The 18,663-nt window shown below is 36.7% G+C and overlaps 1 protein-coding gene across 1 annotated transcript in view; it reads right to left on the bottom strand.

Annotated features, from left to right (window-relative positions):
• Positions 1-18,663, bottom strand: part of LOC109078952 (amyloid-beta A4 precursor protein-binding family B member 2-like) — a 44,852-nt gene that overhangs the window by 6,086 nt on the left and 20,103 nt on the right. Inside the window, 15 exon segments of the mRNA XM_042716129.1 lie at positions 46-161; positions 973-1,056; positions 1,144-1,231; positions 1,461-1,575; positions 2,349-2,354; positions 5,547-5,674; positions 6,827-7,015; positions 9,036-9,096; positions 9,180-9,265; positions 9,981-9,998; positions 10,000-10,035; positions 10,306-10,377; positions 12,328-12,510; positions 12,512-12,520; positions 12,631-12,848. Of these exon segments, the coding sequence (XP_042572063.1) occupies positions 46-161; positions 973-1,056; positions 1,144-1,231; positions 1,461-1,575; positions 2,349-2,354; positions 5,547-5,674; positions 6,827-7,015; positions 9,036-9,096; positions 9,180-9,265; positions 9,981-9,998; positions 10,000-10,035; positions 10,306-10,377; positions 12,328-12,510; positions 12,512-12,520; positions 12,631-12,848 (1,409 nt within the window).

Raw genomic sequence — 18,663 nt, 5'->3', positions numbered from 1 at the left:
ATAAAGATGTTATGGGGTTTAACGAGTAAAAGGATGAGTAATTGCCTTTTCTTTGATGACTGTGACTGTCGCATCGGCTACATTCAACATCACAGGGACCCAGTCATCTCGAATTGATGATGTTATCAAAGTGTCTATTGCACCATTGAGAATGTCCATGCCTAGAAAACAAGAACATCTGACCTTGTAATTGCATGTACAGTTCCAGGAAAAAGTATTTGAACCCTTTGGCTGTCAACATGAAATAGCCATAAGAACTAAGTCACAACAATGTTCACAGAAATAAACAATGATGCTTTCAGTAACACACTATGTAGGGTGGAAATGATTTCACCAAAACTAACTAAACTAGAGTCAGGAGTCATCTAAGCTGGAGTACAATCAGTGAGACAAGGTCAGAGTCAGCATGCCCTATGAAAAAACAATCACAAAGTTTGCTATTCACAAAACGCTTTTGTCGGATGTAAACCATCCCACAAAAGACATCTCCGAACACCTAAGATGAAGAATTGTTGTCTTGCATAAAGCTGGTAAGGGTTACAAAAAGCATGACCCGAAGAGAGGATGCACACCACACAGTCTCAAAAATATCACTGAATTGAAAATGTATTGTAAGGAGGAATAGTTCCAAACGTCTGACAGTCATGCGTGGCTGATTTGAAAGAAGGTCAACAAGCTATTAAATAAGGATTTACATTAGTTTCCACCCTGCACCGTGATTGTTTACATTGTATTTTAATAAACACATGTAAAAAAATAAAATAAAAAAAAAAGCTGATTCAAGCAGATTGTGTTTGTCTTTTGTTAAAGATCAAATTTTATGACCAATTTATTCATAAATCCAGTAAAAAAAGTGGAGAGTTCGGGGAGGATAATATGTGTTAAATGTGAACAAAAGTAGAAAAGCAGCGAGTGTAGGTGAGGGGAAAGAAGAGATTAAAAAAAAATGGAAGACTATGAGTGATTGCTCACCTATAGGTCTGGCAACCGGTATCATGCCAACATATAACACCTGGAATTTCTGCACCAGTTCAGTCTTTGGTGTGGGGAACTCTGCTAAGGGTAACATACAACATACACATTAACACACACACAAACCTATTATTTAACAGAGAAGAAACACACATAAGCATACTGTGTTACCTTGTAGCGGGACGTCGAGCCCAGCATGTGTTCTGTCCTGTAGGGATCCTCCAGCCATAGCTTTGGCATTCTTGCGCTCTGCCATGATCTATTACACAGAAATCGAACTCATTAAATTCACTGCCCTAAATCAGCAGCCTAAACAGAATGTGAACCCTATTTCTTCATTCTCAGCTGTGCTCTATCCTTGCACACAGACTTGAGACTGCCAGTGGTTTTCACTGCAATCTAATATCAGTTTTGTGTTACACAGTTTTGATTGGGCCACTGGGGTTCATTTTGTGTTGGATGTTGTTTGTGTAGCATTTAGTTCTCACCCTGGAGCAGATTTCGTGCAGACTCGTCGCGATGGCTTTGGCAGGGGTGTCACAGCGGAACACATGACATTTTAATATCCGGGTATCCTTATCTCGCGCTACATATGCAAAATCCCTGTTTGCACACAATTAAAATCAAACATGATTAAATCATATGTAAACAGCTGTTTAAAGTCAACATGAAACACATTTTACCACCCATTTCACTCATAATCTGTCATATTTCCAAAAAGGATACCGTACTAGAGAAATGCAGGACGTCACTTTATTTTGTCCATAGGGAAATGATTAGACCCCAAAAATTTACATACCAGAATGGATCCAGGTCGAGATATTATATTTTTATTTAAAAAAAGAAAGAGATTTAGACAATAAGACCAGGAATGTGCAATAATTAAAAGAAGCAAATATTTTAATTGCTTTAACAAAAAACAACAACCATATTACATCAATAAACAGTGCAGATGAACACACTTGATTATAAACAAAAAGATTTTTTTTTTTTATTTGATTTTGTGTGTATTTGTGTGTTTGTGCATGTACTAAGAACTGCCCTCAAACACCCTGATGGATGATGTGCCCTTTAGTTTTAACAGAGACAATCAATTTAAAACAGTTACTTAAAGAAACACACCCACATTTCAAGCAAACAAATAATGCTGTAAAATATAACTATGGATAAAATGCACACACCTCACCTACTACAGTATATGCAGGTGCACGTGGCTGTCTGATGAATGAGAGTCTCTAAACTTACACCACCAGCTGTATTACACACATTCTTTAATATTTCCGCTAAAAATAAACTATTATGAACACAATGACCTGCAAGAGACTACAACCAGGCAATGATGAGAATACAAGTAACAAAAGGGTAAATCAATTTACCTCTCTCTGAGTCCCGGAAAGCAGTCAAGCAAAAGATAAAAAACATGATGAGAAAATACACACAATAAAGCCCATTAATGAAACACAAGGAAAACAAATTTCTGCATAAATCATTCGCAAAACCTTTTTAACATAAAACTGTCACACAATTCAATGCAACAACGTGTGCATTATGAAGGAGTGACACAGAAACACGTTCTGTTTGTATTTCATAAATGGGTTCCAATGTGTACAGATATTTCAGAACATGTGCATTACAATTAGAGCATATTGGCTATGGCAGGATGCGTATCTTAACTGCTGAAACTTGCTGTGAAAATTCTCATTTCAAGAAAAGATTCATTTTTAGAAGCATTGTATTTTCCAAACCCCAATATTACGTATGAAGAGAAAATTAGAGGGAAGAGATAGGAAACAAGGACCAGCAGGTGTGACGAGAATTCAGACATTTATCACAATGTATGTGACACCTCAAAACATGAGGCTCTCGGTGTGCAACCAGTAAAAACCATGAATATGTAACAGTGTGATACATATTAAACAGACAGAGATTTAAACATATATATTAAACAAACATTAAACAGACTGAGAGGGAAAGAGAATAAACCAGGTGAACTCAGTGCACTCAATAATGTCCAGAATGAACCCCAGGCTGGTAAAACCTGTTCAAAATGGGTAGTTTTATAGTACCTCAGCAGGATTCAACTGAAAAATGTGCTTGAGGGTGAAGGAGAAACCACAAGGAGGTACAGGGAACAACACAAATGGACAGAGAACAGAACCCTGAGGTTCCCCTAAGGAATGTGAAAAAAATGCATGTGTTCTAGTTTGCGTAGATGTGTGGGATGGTATCAGAGGGAAGGCCTGATCTGAGGGAACACGCAAGGAAGTTGCAGTCTCTTTCAAATGTAACCCATTTAGTGACGTGAACATCTTGCCGTGACCTACTTTAATAACTGAACACACAGTACTCCACAATACTATCCTCACCACAGTAAATAACAACACATACAGTTCATCCATAATTCTCTAATACTGAAATCTCCTCCTCCTCATTCACACCATCTGGAGAAATTCCACCCACTCCACCTTCTAACAGTCCTACTAATTCATCCTTTCTCACTCCAGCAAATACTTCACCTGAAAACTACTTAACAACAAATGCCATACTGTAGAAAAAATTGGCTTACATTTATTCATGGCTACTGTAAAGTTAGGTGACGTATAGAGTAAATAATAAAAAATGCTGGACATAAAAAGAGTAAAATACTCACATCTATTAAGTAATGTGTTTTCCTGCTATAGCATTATGCCAGACCCCTCTTCTACAGATTTTCACCTCCTCGTCTCATCCTCTGCTCTGTTAAAAACATGCAGCTCACCTCTCTACACTCAATCTTTCTTTTTTTTTACCCCCTTCTCATTTTTGCTCACTCTCCTTCCATCCAATCCCAGCATTCCCTCTACCCTCCCCCTCACGTTTCGCTTGTCGCTACGGTAACCTCCTCCAGGGTCTTGGGAGGAAAATGTTACTGATGGGCTTAGTGGAGTATTAGCATAGGAGGACACAATGATCACATGTGAACACATACTTACACATGCAGACTACACAATAAATTAAAAAAAGCCCAGTCTAAAGTATCATTCCTGTTGAGCGACCATATGAACAGTGCCATCTGCTGGTCAGAGTGTAGTACTGCTTACACTCAGTGAGGCAAAACTGTGATTCAGCATCCCTGATGAAGTATGCTGCAGTCCACCCCTGCATCATTCACACACACTCACACACACATACCAGTCAGCTCTTCAGGGACTAAAGCACGAAAAGTAAAGCTCTTCGGTGTGTGAGAGATTCATATCAAACATTTGGATGACCTCAGAAACACTCTACACATACACATACGGGCAGCCCCTATAACACTGGATTAAACTTTCATTAGCACTTGTCTCTCAGTCATCAATCTTTTATTTCTGTCCTGCTTTCACTGGGGTGACTTCTTCAATCCAGAATCATTATATAGTGACCTTTAGTGTGAAGAATCTGGAGGTGTCTCGATATCAGAATGCACAGACACAATAAGTGAATTTCTTGCAGAGTGTACAGATAATAAGTGCATGAGGAAAGTCACAGGTGCACGGATGCTGACGTTTGCAGATCTAAAATCTCTAATTAAAATTAAATGCAAAGAAATCACAGAACAAATTCTACATGCAACATGCTACACTGAATAGTCATGATATAAAAAGGAAATATTCTGTGAATAAGGTAAACTGTCAATTTCAACCATTTTTTTCCATCATTTTTGGATATTCAAAAGTTTAAAAAAAATTTAGTAAATATATATGAAATACTGCTATTAAATACTGATATTTATAACAATGTATGTTCAGTTGGTGCATTCACATGGCAGTTGTTACATATCATTATTCCTTCCTAATGATTATTTAATGGAGAAACAGTGAGGTTACTCTATTATAAGTTTATTATAATTATATTTATTATTATAAGTTCTTGTATTTTTGTACATTTAACTTATCACATTTAAATTTTGAAAATACTTGGCAACACTGGCTGAAAAAAGTACACTTTTATAAGCCCTTTAAAATGATAAATGTTGTGATATATATCAACTATTGTAAAAAGGCTGAAAATACTGAGATATAATTGCTTATTATTTAATATATAGCATTTCCCTGTAGCAAAAAAAGGATTGTAATGTTTCAATTTACATCCATTCGATATCTTTTGTAGGTCAGTTCAGTTTTTGAAATGCTCTTTATCTGATTTAACCAGGCAGAAACTGCTTATTCAAAAAGATTGCAAAGCTTTGAGTTAACATTCAGTGGGTCACAGAGATTAAACATTATTAGTGTTGGTAGAAGACCAGTCAGCCGAATAGGATCAGCAAAGTAGAAAAATTAGCTCCTCGTAAATAAGACCCTGATGATGTTTGTGGCAGCTGAGAGCAGTAAAGTTTAAACTGATATCAAATTATTTTTTGCCCCATCTGTGCAGTTTCCAAGAGAATTTGGAAACACCTCCCACATTTTCATAAATAAAGAGTGAGATATTAATCATTCAGTTTTGTTCAGTTTATCGCTGTCATTTATTAAGCATTTCATAAACCCTTCATCATTTAACATTTTCCCCTTAACTAACCCATAAAAATACACAATGCCATGGCAACCAGTGCTTACCTTCCATTATCGCGGCCGACGCCCCACACGCGGATGCTTGCGATTGGCTGAGAGTGTAGAACGCTACGATCCATCGGGTCAACCAGATTCAGCATGTTATTCTCCAGAATGAGGTACATATCCTTCCCCTGGACACACAAGTTCAATGTCAGAGGTCAAGATAAGGGTTTAGTTTTAGAACCTAGTGAGCTTTCTAAGCTGTCCAATGCCTACATAGACAGCTGCCTTCTAAGGCATCATATAAATAATGCTGATTAATAATAAAAACTGTGCTTTTTGGTATCTAATAGTGGTGTAATGGTACTCGTATTTGTATTGAAAATTTAGGTACGGGTCTTTTGGTTTGCGTGTAAAAGGTTTAAAGGTTTAAACACTGCATGAGAGTATCTTCATTAGAAACTGCCGGTTTTGAATATTGTTACTTTTGATAAGAAACAAAGTCTCTTCTTTCAAGTTATGTACATTTCCTTTAGGAAATTCAAACACAACAAACGCTGTTTTGTTTGACACTCTGATGTGGCTCCGACAGATTGCTGTATAAAATCCTCAGTTCAAACAGCTGGACTCAGTACCTCTGAGTCTTTATTACAAGTTTTAATGTGAAATAAACATGAACGAACATCTCATACCTCATGTAACCTCTCAATCAGTGTTTAGACCGTGGAAAGACATCAATAAAAATCTGCTATTAATTGTTACCTTATAGTAATGTAAATGTGCTCCCTATAGTTTAGAGCAGAAGCTAAGGTAGATTTTTACCCCTAAGAAAAAAATTATTAAAATAAATAAAAGTTTAATATAAAGGTATCTAAGAAGCATTCTGAAACCAATCAGAAGTGCACCTATGATGCCCTAAAATACTCACCAGGTTTTGGAATCAATGTCAAAGCCTACTATAAGGTCTGAGGATGCTTGTGCTTGTATGTGTGTTGAAAGTAATGAATAAATGATCAGACCAGAAAATAAAAGGCAGGAGGAGAACAGAGGCTTTCTTCCTGTGTCCTGTCACAACACATTAAACTCTCTTTCTTCCTCTTCCTCTTCTATTCACTTGCTTTTTTCTGCATGACATTTTCAGCTCTCCCTCATCTTGTTTTATCCTTTCTGCTTTTTTGTTTTATCCCCCTGTTTCTACCTTCCCTCTTTTCAAGATGATACAAGACATGTTTAGAAACATTGTGTATATTTTAAATGAATATGCATACATGCCTTGCTGAAGAGTGTGCATGTGTGTGTCTGTGTGTGCGTGTATGTGAGAGAGAGAGAAAGCCATATCTCACCTCTCCCCAGATGCCCACAGTGTCTCGTATGTCATTCTTGCAGTAAGACAGTTGACGAATGCAGTTGTTAACAGCAACGCTGCTTTTACCCGGAGCCAAGTCCTCTTCAGCCATCTCTACCCAGCCAAGAGAGCGCACAGCAAAAACACGGTAATAAAATAGCACAAACCCACTGATTAAGCACAAACACTGTGACCAATAACTACAGGGCAACTGCTACACACTTATGCAAATGAAGAGCACAGCAAATATACGACTTAAGATATTACATATATTCTATTATGCCTCATATCCAAAATCCTCCTACTCCTCTATAGTGATTAGAGACTAAACTGAGAGAACACCTCTTAAAATATTCACATGGCATCTTCTAAGAATAGCTGCTGCTAAAATGAGTAAGAAAGAGAAAGCGCATTCATACACATACATGATTATTTACACACACACACAACCTCTTAGAACAGGGGTGCTGAGATCAAAAGAGAAGACCCCCTTTCACTGGAAGACCTTATAATACAAAAATAAACATGGTTTCCTTAAAAAATATTAAGCAGCATAAATCATTTCAACACTGATTGAATTTTAAGAAATGTTCTTGAGCACGAAATCAGCATATTAGACTGATTTCTGAAGGATCATGAGACACTGAAGACTGGAGTGATGACTGTTGAAAATTCGACTTTGCCATCACAGAAATAAATAACATTTTAAGAAATATTAAAATAGAAAAATCAATTTTAAACTGTAACAATAATTCACAATATTACTATTTGTATTGTAATTTTGATCAAACAAAGACTTCGGTGAGCATAAGAGATGTCTTTCAAAAACTTGGAGACATCAAACTTTTAAATGGTGAACATTGTGTAATCAAATATTTGAAGGATTAAATACACATTGCACTTCACCTCTGTCTTTTAGAGCCACTGTACAACAAGAAGACCATGCAGTGGGCAGAATTCCAATTGGACTGGAATGTGGTACATTTTTGTTAGTGATGGTTTGCACCAAAAGGCAAATGAACTAGTTTTATTGTACCTTTTTTGACCATTTTATAGCTTGGCAGCCATGGCCAACATCCATTTTCTTTAGAAGCTGAAGAACAATGTTTCACATTTTGTGTTTTGTGGCACAAATACATGTGACTATGCATTTATAAGCCGTTTTTGAACTGTAATTGTTTCTCATGAGGATGTCTGTAAAAAATAAATTTACGTGGCACCTCAGTGATAAAACTTAAGATGGCAGTTTTTTATGTGGATGGTTGGAGAAAAACAAAAATTCTGAATTCGCTTTAATAGCATTAAAATCACAGGCTAACCCCTGTAAATGTTGAAAATTCCCCTACTTCACCATGAGAAAACAATTACCATCCAAACAGGGCTTTAGTCTTTTGACAAAGAGGGTTCTGTTTAGTGTTTATGTTAACATAAGGGTTCCTTATTGATCCATTAAGTATATGTTTCACTCTTAGATAAAAACATCAGTAATATTAAATATAAATTTCGCTTTCCATTGTATTCTTTACCCACGTCTCCAAGCATTACGTGCATGTGCATTTCTTTGAGCAGCCAGCAGATGGCAATGTATATCTAGAAATACATTGGACGCTGGAAACTCCTGACAGCGCCACTAAATTCCACCAATTTACAAACAACAGCGTTTATTAAATAATTTGTCCCAAATCTGCAACATTTTAAAACCATACATTTATCAAGCTTTTTTCCCTGAATAAACAGCTAACGAAACTAGGGGACAAAATAAATTGTTTGTTAAAATCATTATTTAGGCTACTTCTTAACAGGAAGCAAAATGTCTATTTCTTTCGCCCAACCGAATGTAAATGGAATGGCCTGTTTTCCATTATTATTTTATCAAACGAACGCAAGTATCTATCTGTTTCCAGTGCGGAAAGAGGTGTTGCCGCAGTTGCAACAAACGGTATTTAGTAGACATATGCATGTCTTTCATTTGATTCATGTCTGTCTCTTACAACAGCAAATGTTAAACCACATAATTTTGCAGTCTCTAAACAAACACCAGCCAAATGGTGTGCAACTCCATTAAACAGTATAGTATTTATATATATTTGCTTCAGAGCTTGACGATTGTTCATTTGGATCCTGCCTTCAAGACTAAAATAAGTTCTCTGCAGAGTTTTATCTCTGAATAGCTGCAGTATGTGCAGAACAAACTCAAGTGCCCTCACCTTGGCTTCAGGGTCACTGTTAATGCTGCTGGAATCTTCCTCTTCCACGGGAGCAGGGTTTCTAAACACAGCCACACACACAGTCAGAAGAGGTATATACATTTTCTCTCTTTCATTTATTTGTATTTATTTGCTTTCACACACCGTAGCTTGAGGGAGGCGTAGCGGAGAGTTGCGCCTTCAAACTCTTTCAGACTAGGGTCAGGGTTTACTGTGGCTGCCTGCAGATCCTGAAGCAGAGAAAAAGTAGAGTTGAGCACACAACGTATAGCAAACCCACAAATGTACAGTGCAGAGATCACGCCAAACAAAACAGGAAAGCACAGTTCCTGCGATGAGTGATTACACAAACTAAAATGAAAATGATTAAATTAGTTTTAAAAAGGATACAGTGTGAACCCTGCGTATTTTACAAAAGGGATTAAGAGTGATCAATAACCAACATACAGTGCAAAAATCATTTTCTTAATCAGTATTAAAATATCTACATGCATATTTTAATAAATAAAGTGAAAGTATAAGATTTGAAGTTTGTTTCTGAATTTAGATTTATGCTTAAATCAAGAAAACTTATTGGCAAAAGTGTAAGAAAAATACATTTAGTTCAAAAAATGATTTTTGCAGTGCAGACAGACAAAATTACACAAAAGCCACGCTGGGAAGAAAGGTTAAAGGTCAAAAGGTAAGGAAGGTATGAAGCAGCACAGGATCTCAGAACACAACTACGCCAGTAGAACATCTACAGGTAGAGCGCCCTTTCGTAGAATTTTTATTTAAAAATAATGCAAAAATGCAAAATATGGGCTCAATATTTACCAGCCCAGTGGGCAAAAAAATAGATTTCGAACCCTGTGAAGAACATCAGGTTTTTGACAGTAGTTTCCTGAGACATTCTACTGTGTATTTGTCTCTGCAGTTCAATAAAAAACTGCCTGAGATACTAACCTTCCAGATCTCACTATCAAATCTTTCCCACAGCAAAATCACTCCATGGCTGTTTCTGCACCATTATTCACACACAAACGGGGAGGACAAGGTTGAGGGGTCAAGGGTGGGAGGGTGGAGAGAGACAAGACAGGGTTGTTAGATCACTCGGCAAGCATGTGTGTGTGTGTACAGTATGTGTACAGTATATGGCCGTTCAGTGTTTGGTTGTGATCTGATTAGATGCAGTATGGATGTTGATATCGAACTCTGTGTTGCAAGAATCAAAGGATAGCTCAAACTATTTTTCCACTGCATTCTGAGAGTAAACATTTGTTGTTGTTACCTTGTCCTCTTCCCGATGGCGTGCCTCAGAGTGTCTATCCTTTGGCATTATCTGTAGGGATGAGGACCGAGGCTACACACACACACACACACACACACATATACATAGTTTTAGCTTTATTATGTATGACCAATATCAATACAAATTTCAGAATATATTTAAATTTGACAATACAATATACACAACACTTCAAAATTCAGTGAAATGTTTTTAAAGAAATTAATACTTTTATTCAGCAGGGATGCTTTAAAGTGATCAAAAGTGATAGTAAATACATTAATAATGTCTATTTCAAATAAATACTGTTCTGTTCATCAAAGAATCAAAGGAAATATTAAATATATGTAATAGATAAATAAACATTAATATGGAAACATTTTTTTTAATGTAATAACGTTTTATAATATCGTTTTGCTGTATTTTTTTTTTCAAATGTAGTCTTAGTGAGCATGAGACTTCTTATATAATATAATTTTTTTAATTAAATCTATTGACCGCCAAATGTTTGAATGGTATTTTCACAATATTCCAATTAAATTATTTGTCGCACACAATGCGATACGTTTGACAAACAATCTTCCCAAAATTGTACCGATAATCATTTATAAATCTGAGAAAAAAAAAAACCAAACAGAAAAACCGTGTTTGGTATTCTGCCTTCGGGCCAGTGTTTCATTTTGTTTGGCTTCAGCCAAGAATTTTTATTTCAGTTTATCCATAATTCTCTGTACATACACTACTAGTCTTTACTATTTAAAATAACTGTTATATTTGAATATAGGCCTATTTTAAAATGTCATTTATTCCTGTGATCAAAGCTACATTTCCGCATCATTACTCCAGTCTTCAGTATCACGTGATCCTTCAGAAGTCATTCTAATATGCTGATTACTGTTCAAAAAAACATTTCTATTATTATTTTTATTATCAATATTTAAAACAGTTTAAAACAGGATTCTTCGATGAATAAAAAGATCCAAAGATCAGCATTTATCTGAAATAAAAAGCATTGTAATATTATACACTATACTATTCAAAAGCTTGTATTTTTTTTTTTGGGGGGGGGGGGGTTATAGAAATGTACACTTTTATTTTGCTTTTATTTAGAACTGTATATTTTTATTCTACTCTGCTGTTTTAACATAATAATAATAAATGTTTTTTGAGCAGCAAATCAGAATGATTTCTGAAGGATCACTTGACACTGAAGACTAATGTCTAGACTAATGAATTTCACCAACAAAACGCTATCTATTTTACAAGACAGTGATAAAAAAGTACTTCTCAACTAATTTTCTCTATCTCAAACAAAGCAAAACAACAAAAAAAATATAAGTCATGTTAACCTAGTAAGATTGATTTAAGAAGTCAACTGAAAAAAAAAAAAAAAATCTGGCAAGATGCATGTCTTCTTTTGTTCAGTTATTCAAAAGCGCATTGCCATTTTGAAACAAAAAAAACCATGTGAGGTTCTGTCAACCTTGCTTCATTTTATGCTGCAGCAAAAAGCATAGACTCAAAGGACCAAAAAGAGATTTAAGCCAACTTTTAAGGACAGGAGTAATTGAAATAAAAAAGAATCAGACTGTTAAGATACATTGATATGCATGTTTGATCAGTTTCATTTATCTAATAAGCTTTTTCATACATCTGAAAAAATAGTTGATAAAATAATAAGGGCTGATAAAATTCACCATTCACCAGCCACTGTGTCTGATGGGCAAGAACATTAATTTGCCACCCTGCCTGCACGGTAAATACAGTCATAGCAACCTGTAACTATATTAAGAATTTACCCAGTTCCGTTTAATCCATGACGACTAAAGTACTGTCACATCTGTTATGGCATTTCCCTGAATTTTCTGTTTCTTTTATGAACAGTTTGTGAAGTTTGTGTCTTATCCATTTATTTTCCACAACCAAACTGTACTCATTGTGAAAGCTAAACACCCAGAGAATGGCAGGATATGGCCATAAAGTATTGTCCATACTGTAAAATGGGAGCTTGATGAAAAGACTTACAAAGTAGCAGCTGTTGACAAATCCACAGGAAGGAACATTGGCGTCAGAGGATGAGGAAGTGTTTGAGGACAGGATAGGGGTAGGGTCCAGACATGAAGAAGACGGGACGGGGGCGGGGTCACACGAGCTGTCGGAAGTGGTGCTGCCTGAACGACTCGAAGCTCCGAAAAATATGTCGGCATGAGGACATCGACTAAAGGGACAACAAAGAGGTACAGAGAAAATGATTGGTCAATGTGGATAAGTCAACTTTTGATTTGTTTTATGTCCAGTTTGCGTAACAACATGGTTTCAAAGGGTTACCTCGTGATCTGGAGTGGGCGAGGGAGACAGGGAACCCAGGGAATGTTTGCGGCTGGCATGGCTGGGTCCAGTTGGCACCGGATGGCATGGGGCGGGTCTCCCCCACTGTGTGGTGCCCGTTGGAATGTGCCAGTAATAAATACCAGCCATGTCTGTCATCATCTTCCATCCTGGAGGCAAATCAGGGTCTGTCTGAAATGACTGCTCCCCCCAGATATCTGTACACACAAATACACAAGGTCAGGCGTGGTCAACCAAGATATCCAAGACTCCTACGATTGGGTGTTATGACCAAAACCTTGTATGATGACATGAGTAAAATTTAAACAAGGTATGGTTTCATCATACAAGAGTTAGTTCTGGTATTCTAATCTGAATGCGAACAGTGTTCCAAGAGTGTTTATATATAGTATAACAACATTAGGATATTATACTGTTTGTATTAATTTCATGTCTGTGTTCTCGGAAGAGAGGTGCTCCAATATTATATTCATATATTGACGATAACCAATATATTAAAAAAAAATTAAGTATTAATATCCTGTTAATACTGGACATTCAATAATATCGTAAATAATTCAGTGTCAGTGCCATCTGGTTGACACTCCAACACAGTAAGTGGCGGTTTTGCATCTAAAAGGGATAGTTTACCCAAAAAATGAAAATTTCTGTCATTATATACTTACCCTCATGTCGTTCCCAAACCTGTAAGACCTTCGTTCATCTTCAACACAAATAAGATATTTTTGATGAAATCCAAGAGCTTTCTGACCCTGCATAGACACAGACGGTAAAATGGTCCATGTGACATCAGTGGTTCAAACTTAATTTTACAAAGCTACAAGAATACTTTTTGTGCGCAAAGAAAACAAAAATAATGACTTTATTCAACAATTCTTCTACCCAAAGTCACCATCTGCTAGGAGAGTACCACAATGTCTATGGAGGGTCAGAAAGCTCTTGGAATTTCTTCAAAAAATATCTTAATTTGTGTTCCAAAAAAGAAGGAAGGTCTTACTAGTTAGGAATGACATGAAGGTGAGTAATTAAAGAAATAATTTTCATTTTTGGGTGAACTATCCCTGTAATGCTGGTTACCACTTATCAGAAGATAGATGAAGTGTGTAGCTGCTACTGCTGCAAAATTGATACTCTACCAATACCCGAAAAAAAAAAAAAATTGCTTGCAATTGTGGGAGCTTCTTTGGATCCTTGATGTTAGCCACCCCAGTCTTTAGAAAGGAGGCTGTAAGAACTGTAAGCACTTTTTGTACGTTTCTGCACAGTTATAGTTATTTAAGCTCACTGCTTCCTTACACTCATATTTTAAATGTGATTTATTTGCTGGGAGAAAAAACACAAAATAAAGACGAATTGGACTGATAGCTTTTTCTATAAACAATATAGAAACATATCATTATTGTGAATTCTTTTGGCCACAATAATCATGTAGTAAAATCTGATATTGTGACAGCACTAGTTCCATGGCAGTCCTGACCAGAGTATGTGAGTGGCTAGTGAACTGAACATGGGGTAATGGCCAATCAAATGAAGGGGATGTCAAATGAAGGGCATGTCAAAACATCTCAAGGGCCCCAAAATCACCTCGGACCCCGGAGGGTTAATATTTTATAAATAATTATTTATCCTGTCCTACATATTTTTTTTTCTCATAATATTAAAAAAAAGAATTGCTCAGCCAGACTCCTAATATATGGATGTAGCAGCAAGCAGCAACCAAATAATTAAAACTGCTGAAGTCTAGATACGGAGTCACTATGGGATATGAGTGCCCTGTAATACATTGTTGCTACCATGAAGCATGGTATCTGTTTCTCTCACATGAACTTGCTACTGTTCTGTCTGTCCTCACTCAGCAGCTGGGAATGTTTGTTTCATGTTTCACATGCTAGTAAGAGTATTATTCACACAATGGAATCTGGATGAGGAAAACCACACATACACAGTAAACCACTGCAGTCTGTTACTCACACATATGCTGAAAAGATTCAAGCCAGGAAAACACGTCCTCACCAAAAACATGAAGCCGTGACATTCAGTGTGTATGTATGTGTTTAAAAACAACTCTACAGAGATTCTCAAAGGACTTCGTGTCAATCTACACAACACTTCCACAAAATGAATATAGCGAATGAACTAACAGTTGAAAAAAAATAATATCTAACACTGTGTAATAACCAGCTAGGAAACAAGTGATAAAATCTCATATAATATTCTAAGCTGATGCACTGTTGATTTTTAGGCTTTCCGCTGTTACATTTATATCCCCGACTGCACAATATGCAAAATCAGTATAAATGAGACAGATGACTGAATACTCATGATACAGCTGTGTATTGCATCTGCTAAGATCCTTAACTATGCACAAACTGGACACTTTCTATCCTATTAGGTCACAGCAACTATTTAATTCAAAAAGTTATTAAAAACAATGCAGGAAAGTGTAAGTGTACATGCTATAGGTACTAAGAAAGGTGTTCCTTATGGTGTTCTTAAACAACACCTAAATAATTTGTTGACTTGTTGAAGGTCACACAGGTCAAAGGAAAATGCCAACATGGTGGATGTACTGAGAATCACTCTGGGTTGCTCCGCTCATAATGAAATCTCATTAGTCTAAAATCCAGCTCCACATAGCACAAATATTGGCTGTGATTTCATTTTAATTGTCAATATAAAGGTAACTTTTGGCTGGAAATTTGTCTGGATAATAAATGGTAATCTCTCAATCTAAAGGATTTTCAGTAAAAAAGAAAACTTTCAAATTCTGATATTTTATAAAAAAAGATGAGGTCAGATTTACTTCTGTTCATTAAATTTTTGCAAGCGAAATCAGCTCATTTCAGTAGGAATCCATATGTAGATTTTGACCAACAGAGAGCTTCTTGGTTTGAAAGTGACTTTTGTGTGAGCTGTGCATCATACATAACTACATTACTGACAACAATCTTCATTTACACTGTATTAATTAAATTAAATAATGTCTATAAAATTCACCAAATAGGGGATATGAGCAGGTAACAAGTGTTATTTTAGTATCTCTGAGATTACTGTAGTACTTTTTATCAACATTTAAATGATTTTCCCCTATTTCCATTTTAGTAATTTTTGAGTTTTGTCATTTGTATTTTTAGTTTTAATAAATTTTCTTTCAGTTTTAGTTAGTTATTTTAGCAGCCAAGATCAAGTTGTTTTTTGTATTTGAATTTATCAGTTAATGTTTTGTTTTTTCTTTAAATTTATAAAAATGTTTTTATGAATTTAGTTTTAGTTAACTATAATAACCCTGTAAATAGCATGTTGAGGAAGAAAGCATGAGTTGAGTAGCCTCACTGTCACTTTAAGGCATGACTCACTTCAATGAGACTTAATAATTAGCCAACAGAACTGACTTAACTGAGTGAAAACAGCTATTAGCCAGCACTAGTCATGTACAGCAGATCTAATCACCCGGCATGCAAAGCGAACACAAGTTCTTATTAGAGATGTCTCCTGCACCCAAGTTCTCTTTCAGTACAACAATGAGGCACTGCAGTACAGGAACTGTAGTGTTCTTTAATACTGGGTGGCATCGTGCTGAGGTGCATTATGGGACTTATAGTCCCTAATATATAAGTGGGTCACCACAGCTGCCCGAAAACCTCATTACAGTTCAATCAAACTCTTATACAGATTCAAATACAAAGAAATAGAGACAACAATCAGGTTGATGTTTATTAATGGTCTGGATTCTTCAGCAATTTTTTTTTTTCAGGTAGACAGCATGCTAGCATATATTAACTATCCTCAGCCTAGATCTAAACATTCAACCCACTTTTGATAATGTCTCTCTCTTTCTGCCGTCTGTAAAGCATGTGGCGAGCAGAGGGGGAGGGGAGAACAGCTGTAAAATTCACGCTCACACGCGGACCCAAGTGCCATGAACATATGCACAAACTTTAGTATTCAGCACACAGTTCAACACCCTTCACTGCATCCTCCCTCCTTCCTTATCTCTCTTCTCCGCCTGCATTTATGAGCATGCACACGCAATGGAGACGCGTAGCTACATGCGCAGCACTGACTCACAGCCACACAGACACACCGACGCGCAGTACCTACCCTCGTAATTCACTATAACAATGGCCAACATGTAGTCTTTACCCAGCATCATGACTGAGCAGCCGCAAGCAGAGAGGATGACATGAGAAGAGAGAGGAAAGCAGAGGCAGAGCCGGTGAGGGACAGAGGGGGCGAGCGACTGATTGAGAAGGGAGAGGGAGAGACGGGGTGGGTGAGCATGCGAGAGCAACAGACTCTGTTTATTTGCTGTTTATTTTTTATCCAAATCTTGCAAATAGATATCAGCTTCCTGTCCATCCGGGACACCAGGGCTCCGCAAAGCCACCTCCCTCGCCGAACACTCGGTCACCCCGGCAACCCTGAGATCATTTTTCCTTCAGTGTCACTAACGCGTGGTCATGTGACCTTGGTATGACAAGATACAAAAAAACAGTGGGAGAGGGATGGATGTGCAAGAGTTAGTGTGCTGTGGTGATGCCAGCTAACATCTGGGTGTAAAACCAGTTCACAGCTGTCCATTACACACCATGCTGGCCCGAAGGGACCTGCCACACACCTGTGAGCTTTTCCTGTCTGGTGAGAGAGATTTTGACAGACACTTTGTCATGGTAGACTGGTTTTGAGTGACAGTCCGGGGGCAGAGAGAGGAGACTTGTTACCACAGAAACAGCCATTTTGACTCACCACAAGAAACTCCATCATTTATCCTCTGAAAAAAATTGATTCAAGCACCCTCATGGCATTCCAAACCTGTATAATTTTTCTATTGTGGAACACTAAAGGAGATATTTTGAAGAATGTTGATGTTGCTCTTTTCCATACAGTAAAAGTACATTTACATGCAGTTATAATAACAACAGCTGCATAGTCAAGCTATAGTCTTCTTCTGTCTAAGCATATAAATTGTGTAAAAATATGCAATTGAATATTTTATAGATTAAATACACATCATGTTTCACTTCAACCACTGGCTACAGTTAGCTACAGTTGCATTATCTAGGTCTGTTAATCCATTTCGACAATGAAATCAAAAAAAAAACTTAACAGTAACCACTGCCTGTCAATCTTAAAAAAATTCAAAAAGCACCATAAAAGTAGTCCATATGACTACTGTATCCAAATATGGCTACTTCCATTGAGGAGAAAGTCCAAATTCACAGTAATCATAAAACAGGCGAAAAGTACCCAGATGATGTGCTACTTCCGCTTAGATTTCAAAGTGCGCTCCTGTGGCCTCATGGGATCTTTGTTATCCCACAGGGCCACAGGAGAGGGCAACATGGTGAATGTAGTACGTCCAGATTTCAGAACCACTACACACATACTATATACAACATACTAATGCAAAAGAAGTACCTGGTCGGAGAGTATGCGATTTCAGATGCAGCTCTAGTTTTGCAATAAATTTATATGAGGAACTTAAACATTTAAAGGGATAGTTCCCCCAAAAACTAAAATTCTGTCAGCATCTATTCAATCATGTCATTCCAAACCCAAAAGACTTTTGTTCAACTTCGTTGAGCAAGCATATTTGGGCTTTTGTTTAAAATATTTGATGTTCTCTGTTTATGTGAGTTGATCAATCATTACATGTCAATAAAATCCTAAATCAAATCTTTTATATAAAATGATCATGTCTCATTAAAAGACTTGGAACAGACCACTTAATTTATGTAGATTGTTTGTACAATGGCTTCATGAACTTTTTGATACTTTACAGTTTTGGTGGAATGGATTTTCAATGGAAGGTAAGAAACCTCCCAGGTTTCATTAAAAATATCTAATTTGTGTTTCAAAGACAAATGAAAGCATTTTGTGTTTGGAATGACACAAGGGCTAGTAAATGATGACAGAATTTAAATTTTTGGGTGAACTTATCCTTCAAGTCACAGAAAATCACTACAACTCACTGCAACTCTCAGATCTTAATTGTGACCTTTATTTCTACAT

The sequence above is a fragment of the Cyprinus carpio genome, chromosome B1, assembly GCF_018340385.1.
Source record: "Cyprinus carpio isolate SPL01 chromosome B1, ASM1834038v1, whole genome shotgun sequence".
NCBI classification, from domain to species: Eukaryota; Metazoa; Chordata; class Actinopteri; order Cypriniformes; family Cyprinidae; genus Cyprinus; species Cyprinus carpio.
Note: the sequence above shows the minus strand (reverse complement) of the source record. Positions and strands in the feature narration are given on the sequence as shown.